This window comes from Chenopodium quinoa, unplaced genomic scaffold (genome assembly GCF_001683475.1).
Source record: "Chenopodium quinoa cultivar QQ74 unplaced genomic scaffold, ASM168347v1, whole genome shotgun sequence".
NCBI classification, from domain to species: Eukaryota; Viridiplantae; Streptophyta; class Magnoliopsida; order Caryophyllales; family Amaranthaceae; genus Chenopodium; species Chenopodium quinoa.
The window spans coordinates 7069823-7079979 of NW_018742329.1; the positions used below are offsets into that span (position 1 = coordinate 7069823).

At 34.7% G+C, this 10157-nt stretch overlaps 1 protein-coding gene across 4 annotated transcripts; it reads left to right on the forward strand.

The window, feature by feature from the left end:
* The first annotated feature begins 3759 nt into the window (after nt 1-3759).
* On the forward strand, nt 3760-9634 carry LOC110691296 (protein MALE DISCOVERER 1-like). 4 transcript variants are annotated; one of them, XM_021868221.1, is made up of 13 exons: nt 3760-4113; nt 4473-4939; nt 5029-5161; nt 5331-5402; nt 5540-5683; nt 5764-5883; nt 6414-6475; nt 6559-6999; nt 7502-7692; nt 8031-8163; nt 8363-8520; nt 8618-8803; nt 9204-9464. In XM_021868221.1, the coding sequence occupies exons 2-13, from the start codon at nt 4795-4797 to the stop codon at nt 9462-9464; spliced, it is 2046 nt and encodes a 681-aa protein (XP_021723913.1). In that variant the 5' UTR covers nt 3760-4113; nt 4473-4794. The 4 variants fall into 4 exon arrangements, with proteins under 4 accessions (XP_021723913.1, XP_021723924.1, XP_021723917.1 ...); XM_021868232.1 differs by having other exon boundaries at nt 4778-4939; XM_021868225.1 differs by lacking the exon at nt 3760-4113 and adding an exon at nt 4230-4325.
* Nucleotides 9635-10157: the final 523 nt, after the last annotated feature.

The window sequence follows — 10157 nt, forward strand, 5'->3', positions numbered from 1 at the left end:
CCCTTAATCACCGGTTCGATGGCTCTAACCGGCCCTGGGCTATAGAATCTGGTCGTGCTTCTCCAATGCTCGTGATTGCTCCAAAATATCTCGGGAAAATACTCCAAAAGCATAAATCCCTGCAAAAGTCAACCAAATCTACGAAAACACTAGAAAACACCAATTAGTAATAAAAGTGGCTCTAAAGAGCCAAAAACATTATCAATTATGACCAAGAAACGGGGATAAAATACTATATAAAATAGACACATCACCTACATACTTATAGCGACCTCAAAAACACATAGGCCTCTTAATTCTTGTAAAAGAGTTATCCTACTTATCCCATGCATTGCACTCATTTGTCTTAGGCTAGGTTAGAGTACTTGTCTCGGTGTAGGTTAGATAGATTAGGCTCACAACACTTCTATAATAATTTATAATATATATCTAGTACTTGATATATAAAAACACAACCTTGTAAAACACATATGTCCTGTTCTATTACATTTCTCTTTCTTTTTTTCCCCTCATTTTGAGAAGTTGTACAAGGCCCATAATAAGCATTAGTCATTGTAGCCTCGCAATTGCATAAGGTGGACCCCCCTGCCAAGGATAGGTTAAAACTAATGTAGATGCACATGTTTTTAAGTGGTTTATATGTAGGGGTGAGTTTTGGTGCAGCCATCAGGGATGAATATGGAGCTCTTTTTGCTGGTGGCAGTGAAGAGAACAACATTCAATTGACATCCTAATTTGCACAAACAATTGTTCGTTTAGTTTTAGAGTAGAGTTGGCAAGGAGAATGGGCTATTCGAGAGTGGTGCTTATATGTCATGCTGTGTATGTTTTCTTTGTAATACAAGATAAACAAGAAGGGGCTGCTCCTATTTTCTTATTTTACAAAGACATTGCTAAAATCAATTAGTGGTTCATACACCTAGGTGTACCATGCGCAAGGTACACCTGGATTAAAGTGGAATGAACATCGTATATATTTATAAAGAACATCATGAATTTATAAAAGAACATATCACTGAAATATAAAGAACAAAGTAATTTCTGATAAATGGTATTTAAAAAAGGTAAAAGATAATTACTAATTGAGTTTTACCAAAAATTTATTGTCAAATCATTTCAAAATATTTAGATATCAAGAATTTCTCTATCCAAAATTATTTTCACCCAAATATAATTCAAAATTTCATTTTTAAATTTTAAAAATTCAAAATTCAAAATTTAAGAGCATATTATTCAAGTATAAAGAACATACTTAATTTACATACCTTGAAGAGCATTATTTGTAATATAAAGAACATATAGTTAGGATTCAAAAAACATATTTATTAGACTACAAAACATATTTGATTCCATTTAAAAAAATGATAAAAGAACATTCATCAGAATATGAAGAACATCATCTTCAACCTTTGAAAATATTACCAAAACAGAAAAATAGATAAAAATAAAAAATTAAAAAAAATACTTCTATTGAACAACGAATTCGTCAATTACACCTTTCAAGTAAAAGATTCATGGGAATGATAAAATCAACTCCGTAATAACATTAAATCACTTCGAAATCCAAAATTTATCGTGGGTTCTCTCTCTATAGAAACTCCATTTCTCTCTCTTAACAAAAAAAATGAAATTCTATATACCAAAAGTAATGTAAATAATAAATCAATTTCATTAATCAATGAATATAAATAACAAATTAATACCTTAAATCAAGGAGAGAATTTTTTTTTTCCACTTGTGTACTTTGTATTTGCACACGATGTTCTTTCCGCGTTTATATAACTCTTGTATTCTAAGTGGGTGTACCATGAGCATGGTACACCCGAGTGTATGATGAAAATTTCAGCTAAAATCAATATATTCAAATATTTTAGGTGTGTTCATGTATGACTAGCGGGAAATACAATTGCCCACTTAGCTGCTAGATGGAAAACATATATCAACTCTAAACATATTTGTATGAGGTTTTTTTTTTTTTTTTTTTTTTTTTTTTTTGGGAGGAAAAGGTAGCACGAGCATTTTATTAAATCAAATCAGTTTCTGAGGAAAAGGACCAGTACAAACATATTCGTCACTACTACTAGTATCCCTTTGTATGAGTTTATTCTCCAAACTTGTAGATTTTGATTTAATGGAATAAAATCCCTTTGTTCTTTCCCCCCCCAAAAAAAAAAATACAATGAATGTATTACATAAAATATGTATTGTACGTAGTGTATATAATCCCTATACCTTATAATTAGTACAAGATTAATCTTATGAATAGTGTGCTAGCAATTACATCCTTTCAAATTTGTATTTATGTATATGTCTCATTAATTATATGTACAGTTTATTTATTTATTTATTTATTTTTTATTTTTTTATTTGACAGGAATATACAAGTTTTTTCAAAGCAATAGTGTTTGGGCAATTATACCTCTAAAATAATTATTTACTTATTCACCTTCATTATGTTAGTTTCATTTTTTTCACTCTTAAGAATAGTGTGTAGGCATTTTTTTTTGGTGTTTAGAGAGCCACAAGGGCGGGTGATGAGAATCGATCTCAAGATCTCTTGGAATCGGGAGGGGAGCTTTAACCACTTGAGCTATCCCTCACTCTCATAGTGCGTAGACATTTATACCCCATACATATATTTGTTTACATAATTTTTTTCATTATTGCTAACAACAACTAAATTTGTGATGTAAGGTCAAATCGAAAGAGTTTTGGATGTGGTTAGTTATTTGTTCACATAGCTAATGTTAACTGCCCTAATTTATTTAAAAGTTATCAGTGTACAAATCAATTTTGTTATTAAAAATCATAGGGACAACGTGTTAACGTTATGTGTCACCCTTTATTCAAAATGATTTGGTGCCTACACAATGTATCATTAATGTGTCATCACCCTTGTCTCACTGTATTGAATTGTAGTAATGTTTTATTAGCATGTCTTTAATTCCCTATAATAATATTTAATTTACATAAGTATAACCTCCCTGATTATACTGCCAATTTTTTTGAGGCAATGATAAATCATACGGACTATATAATTTTTTTTTGAAAGAAATACGGACTATATACATTAATGAAAGATAATATAGATGTTATATTATACATTCGCTTATCAATAATGTTTGACATTAACCCTTCTTAATTAATTTTGAACAAAATATAAATTTGTAATGTATCGAGGTATCGGCCAGTGCCAATAATTCTATCCTTAAAAATCATAAACTTCATAGTAGCACTAATTGTAAAACCGATAACCTAAAATACGACGTACAACAACTGTACAAGTACTTATGAGAATGACCAATGACCCACTGGCGTAATCCAAAAGAAAGATAATATAAATGAGTCAAAATTTTGGCAACAATTGAGGGACGCACGCCGATGACTTGAAACTTGAAATTAGTGAGGGATAATAGTCAACAACAAGATGCACAAATTATTACTTAATCATAATTTCATAATTAAATAATTAGAATGAAATTCCAAACATAATTTTTACATAGATTCCACCAAATGCAGTGAAAAAAATCGCGGGAAATAGGCTACAAATTCCCTTACGGTAAAAAAAAAACGCCGGCGGCAAGACGTGGGTGTAGGACCCACCTTACTACAATAATGGATTTTTAATATATTTTTTTTGATAAAATGTTGCCATTTGGAATTTTGGACCGCCAAATTTAATATTTAAAAAATATAAGTAGTTGGCATAAAGGGAAATATAAAATTAAGTTAAATTTAAAAATGAAAAATGAAAAATGAAATATAAAAAAATGGGAAAATAAGGGAAAATCATGGTAGCGACCTGAGATTGTTAGAGGATGAGAGAGAAAATCAAGGGAGTTAGAGAGAGAAATAAGAACAAAATTGAGGAAAAAATTTAGCCCTTTTGAAGGCTCATTTTCTTTCTTTTGAGTCTTCATCAAAGGGCAGTATTACCAAATTCTTTAATTTTTTTAATTTTTTAATTTTTACAATATCAAAATAAAATTATTCTTCGTAAATTTTCCAAAATTTCATTAATTTATGATAACCCCAGAAAAATTGAGACATGCCCATTGAAGGAAGCAGCTAAAAGTTTCAATCTTGGTTATCCTTGTGGCCCCCTGAATTCAGGTAAACCCTAAAAATTCTGTCTTTTTTTTTTAATTGCCTTTTAAGGATTGCTTGTTCATGGGTTTATTCTATGATTCCTTGCTTTCATGTCGAAATGTGGTTTTGATGCTATTTCGTGGTACCCATTTGATAAATTTGAAAAGGGTTTATTTTTTAATCTGTTTTTCTTGGACATTTTTCCCTACCTTGTTTGCAGAATGTGCCCAAATGTGGTTAATTTCCTAACTTGATCCTAAAATGTGGTTTATTAGCTATTTTGTAATACCCTTTTGTTCAATTTGATAAGGGTTTAATTTTGATTTTGATGCTTGTTATGCATAATTTTACTCTGATCATGCATATATTGGTGGTTGTCTTAGGGGTGAAATCGGTCGAGTTGCTGGTCGTATTGTTCACCGAGTAATAGTTCTTTGTCTAACCTACACTGCAAAAATGAGAGGCACAAACATATTTGTTAAGTTCAAGAAGAGGCCGGTGTTCCGGGTTCATATTGCAGCTCTTTAGCCTGTTCATACTTTGTAATTGAAACTCATTGTAGCATTTGTACAAGTCGTGGCAGCCGGTTGTAGATTTTGTATAATTCTTTAGTTAGTTTATGTTTTCTGACCAGTTCTTGGTCATTGAAGTGAAATCTGGCGATTTTATACAATAGCATTTTGGATAGGTGCTGGCTGTTGGGGGATGTTATTTGTAGCCCCACCGCTCCAGCGTTGTGTTGAACAAGCGATGGGCGGAAGATGGAGGACTTTTAAGCTTCATTATACCTGTTTTGTGGTTTTGATTCTCAGTTTGGGGTTTCGTGGCTCGTCATCCCTCAATCTTGAAGGTAAGCATAAGATACTTTATGAATTCTGCTACGTATTTTGCAAAGTTCCAAATCTGGCTTTAGGTTTAAAATTGATGATTTTGTTGTAGGATCAACTTTGTTAAAATTCCGTTCTAGAATAGACTCAGATCCCTATAATTCCCTTGCAAGTTGGAATTCTGAAGATGATTACCCGTGTAAATGGAAGGGTGTCGGCTGTGTCGACGGTAAAGTGCATATGCTGTAAGTTCCAGTTGTATTTACTATTATTGTTTTGGCTTATATCGATGCTATATGTCTGATTTATTGCCTTAGAGTTTGAAGTGATGTACTACGTATTCAACTTTCACATTATTAGTAGTAGAAGGGAGGAAAATATTTTTATTATTGAATGAATTATTTTCCCTTGCAGTGACCTGAGTGGACTTTCTCTGGAAGGAACTCTGACGCCTGAGCTTGGGTACCTTGACAATTTAAGATCTTTGTGAGTAGTTTAATCCTTGTATTAAGGTTCAAATGATCAAAAACTTCAGAATGATTTTCAGTTGTCACCATTTTTTAAGTGCTGGTTTATTTATATTCTATTGGAAGATTTGTAATTTTGTTTACCTTGTTGAATAGAATACTCCGAGGAAACCACCTCTCAGGTGCCATTCCAGCGGAGTTTGGATGTCTTACGAAGCTTGAAGTATTGGATTTGAGTGAGAATTATTTGACTGGAGTGGTTCCAGCAGAGATTGCCAACATGGTGTCACTGAAACGATTGTAAGTGCCTTAATGAAATGTTCTAGAGATAAGTTTTTGGCTTGAAGTGTAAATAACCGTACTCTTTTTTATTGCTACAGATTTCTTAGTGACAATAACTTTGAAGGAACCATCCCTCCTGAGCTCAAGGAGCATAGCTTGTCTGTGCTGCAATTTGATGAACACCTTGCATCTGTTATCAACAGAAAATTTGGCTTCCGGTAAGAATTACATACAGATCAAGATTCACTGTGGTGAATTATTAATACTTTGCACATCTCTAAAGTAGTCATCAATTGACTTGTTTCGTATTTTGATAAACTGGGTAATTTAGAAATAGGGTTTCTTACTTTGTTTACATGGTTTCCATTGTACAATCTCTTATTTGCTGGCATGCGCTTAATTTGTTGCCTAATCTCCAATGTGCGCACTAGCTGATTCTAACTAAAAATGTACTATGTATAATTTCTGCATCAGTGTACTGCCTCCTTTCTTTTCTGTACCTTTTGGCACTTTTATTTACTTTGAGGCCCCCATTTGTTTTGATGTAAAAATTTTCAGTTCCTTTTAACACACACCCGTCCCATTTTAATTCTAGATATTTGCCGTGTTACCATTTGGTTCCTTGCCTTTGTGAGCAATTTTCTTTATTCTCAGTCTTGCAATTTCATGCTATCATAAGGATTAAATTCTGCAGTAACTGAACACTATATTTATCGAACTGACCTTATATTTTTTCCCTGATTTCAAGGCCAAAAGTTGCGATGGAGTCTCGGCTTGGTCATGGAAGTAACCAAATTGGTAATCTGGAAAGTAAGTCAACGTAAGCTCCTCAGTCCTGATCTAATTTATATACATTAAATTGCTGACAAGGTTTTTTCTCTTGTGTTTATCAGCTTCATATGAGCCAAACATGCTTCAAAATGTACAGGTGCTACCTGCTGTTACTCGTCGTAAATTAATTGATCAGTCAAATGTTGAAGCTTTACCGGCTAAAAACAGCCCCGTTTCTCAAGTCACCTCTCAACCAATTCTAAGTAGTAGTGGATCTTTTCCAGCCTTAGTCAAGGAGAAGAGCCAGTCTCGACCACCTTCTTCAGTGCCTTCTGATCCTAACTCGCAGCAGGAGAAAACACCTGCTCAAACTGCCCAATCCCATGCCAACACAGAAAAGCCTTCTCAAAAGGTTTGGGTTTTCGTTGCTATTGGTCTTGGAGTGTTATTTTTGCTTGCCGTTGCTGCTGCTTTGTATTTCATGTGGAGAAGTCGAGGTGCAAGGCCTATAGGCCCCTTTAAGACTGGCATTAGTGGGCAATTACAAAAGGCATTTGTTACAGGTGAACTTTTCTATTCTTTTCACGGTCATTTGTACTAAAATACATGGCTTTGTTTTTAAAAGGGTTTAATTAGCATCAGCTGCATCACCATCAAATGGAGAATACAGTATGAGGCAGCTGATCGAGTATGGTCTCTAGTGTAGGCATAATGTTATTTGCAAACTCATAATCTTACATATCATCATAAAAATGGTGAACTAATGACAGAAAGGAATGAAAATAATCCTACTTTTTCTCAGTGTAATATATATTAAAGTTAATGATTCTCTTCCCTCAAAAAAAAAAGGAAGCTGATAATTCTCTTGACTGCATATGATGTGATAATGATCAAGTACTTGTATGTCCAAGGAACTTATTACAAAGTTTCCCACTTTTCCCCTCTGTCAAGTTTACATTCAGTTATATGGCCCTATAATCTGCTGAACCTCTTGCATCTTTCATCACTTTTTTTATTTTGGTTGTATTCTGAAAAGATAATCTGAGGATGGCTGTCTTGCTACAGGAGTCCCTAAGTTAAATAGATCGGAACTGGAAACAGCATGTGAGGACTTCAGCAATATAATCGCTACTTTCGACGCTTTCACAATATACAAAGGAACCTTATCAAGTGGAGTTGAAATTGCTGTTGCATCAACTCTTGTCAAATCTTCAACTGATTGGTCAGATGCTGCAGAATTGGCATACCGGAAGAAGGTTTGTTGTCAGAAAATGCTGAAGCTCTAGGCTTATTATCTAATTCCTTGGTTGCGAATTATGTGCGTGATCTGACAAAACTGACAAAACATGCTTATTGAATCTCTTCTTCTTGTAATTAACAAGTACCTCAACTTGATGCAATCTTTTGAACTAGAAATCCACTATTGCACTCTTAAATTAACTGGTACCTACAATTATGATGGGAAAATAATTAATGTAACTGAAGAAATTATGCAGAAGAATTAGACATCATAAAAAGGAATGAAAAACAACAAATGGGATGCAGGGACTATGTTTATCAATAGTGTTCATCGTCTGACACTGTCTTGTTACAGATTGAAACATTGTCACGAGTGAATCACAAGAACTATGTCAATCTTCTCGGTTATTGTGAAGAAAATGAACCTTTCACTCGAATGATGGTGCTTGAATATGCCCCAAGTGGTAGCTTTTTTGAGCATCTCCACGGTAACTTTCCTTCTATGCCAAAATTTGAATGTTGTTCTGTCTCTTTTGTGATACTTTGTAAAAGGTTTAGAATTTGGCCCCTTCTATGCCAAAATTTGAATGTTGTTCTGTCTCTTTTGTGATACTTTGTAAAACTCATTTTTTCTACTCTCACTCGGTCTTACTTTTTTTTTGTTTTTGTTTGTGTGTGTGTGTGTAGTTAAAGAAGTTGAGCATCTTGACTGGAATGCTAGAATGAGGGTAATTATGGGAGCAGCCTATTGTCTCCAATACATGCATCATGACCTAAATCCTCCAGTGGCCCATATGAACTTACGGTCGTCTATAATCTATTTGACTGATGATTATGCAGCCAAGGTACACCTGCCTTAATGAATCAGCTTGCACATAAGCCATGCTTTCTGTCTCCCTTTTCTCACTGGTTTTTTTTTTGTCATTCCTTTTGTTGACCCAGCTTGTGGAGAAGCCATTTGATGTTTTACCTGAAGCTAAGGTGTCAGGTGAAGATGGTTCAAAGCCCTCTGTATCGACTAAAACTGCTGATCTACGGCAAAATGTGTATGAGTTTGGCATATTGTTGCTTGAAACCATCACAGGAAGGCTTCCATACTCGGAAGAGGAGGGTTATTTGGTAGACTGGGTATAGTTCTGATCCAAATCTAATCATTGTCTACTACTCTTTTCTCCAATCACCTTATTTTTAACATTGGTATAACTGACAATTTTAGAATGATGATGCGTCTCATACATATTCACACTATCATGCCTCAGAATAGCTGGGAGTCATTTTTGCACGAGTTTTTTTATATTTATATTTTTATATGGCATGCTTGGTAAGATAATGTTTTTACACTATTTGTACATTCTTGATTTTCCATATCATCCTTGTTATGAAAGGTGAGACTTGTATTTCTGTTGAATACCTCGGATTTTATATTGCTTTGTCTCCATCACCAATCCGTTTTGGTATCCATACAATTTAAATAATGGACTATGGTTAGACTCGCTGTTGCTCACATTATATCTATTGGGTCTTGCAGGCTTTGAAGTACTTGAATGACAGGGAAGATAACAAGGACCTGATCGATCCAATTCTCAAGTCTGTCAAGACTAATGAGCTAGATGTCATATGTGATGTTATTTTGCAGTGCATTAAACCCGAACCCTCACGTAGACCCACGATGAAGGAAGTCACCACGAAATTGAAGCAAGCCATTCCTATTACACCTGATGCTGCAGTACCCCGGCTCTCTCCCCTTTGGTGGGCTGAACTAGAAATCCTGTCTGTAGAGGCATCTTAATTTTCTGTCCTTTACTTTTCTCTTTGTATGCTTCCAAGATGTGCCTTGCTTGTTGTATTGTAATCATATGCAAGAGAAATAGACCCACCCCCCAACTGAAGTACAAGAGAATATGCGCGGTTCTACCTTTTAGCTCTGTAATTTCTTGTGATTATTTTTTTATTTTTTCATTCATCTCCTCTTATTGGTACATTCTATGCCCTTGTTTGATGGGAGGCATGTATCTTGTCCTCATGGGTCTTGTAACAAAAAGGTCACCTATGGGCTAGGTTGACCGATCCAAGCTTGACACACTCGGCCAGGCACCAACCAAGCTGAGAGAGTTAGCCTTGATTTTGGCCCTTGCACAACTTCGCTTGGATTGATCCACCTAGCAGGAGGGTTGTGGGTTGAACTCACTAGATACATTGTTCAAAGTTTTAAACTGATTTAGTAGGTTTTATTACATACATTCCCAAAAAACTGAGAAATTTATGACCTATATGGAGCCTAACCTATTCAATGACCCAGCACAAGTTAGAGCGGCCTGGGGAGACTATCTGGGCATGTATTCAGATTCCCTTGTTCAACTTGCTTTGAAACCCAGCCCAGCATTTAATATGGCCACCTCATGTAGCAATCGTTAATAGCTGAGGTCGAGCCCTGCTACGTATATATGAAGTCGCTACCATAATAAACATTTACTATAACAAA

Excerpts from the sequence above, each read along its gene's own strand:
- LOC110691296 (XM_021868221.1), top strand. The coding sequence starts at position 4,795 with ATGTTATTTGTAGCCCCACCGCTCCAGCGTTGTGTTGAACAAGCGATG. Across the intron at positions 7,000-7,501 it reads ACAAAAGGCATTTGTTACAG|GAGTCCCTAAGTTAAATAGA; the intron begins GTGAACTTTTCT and ends GTCTTGCTACAG. Across the intron at positions 8,521-8,617 it reads CTGATGATTATGCAGCCAAG|CTTGTGGAGAAGCCATTTGA; the intron begins GTACACCTGCCT and ends TTGTTGACCCAG.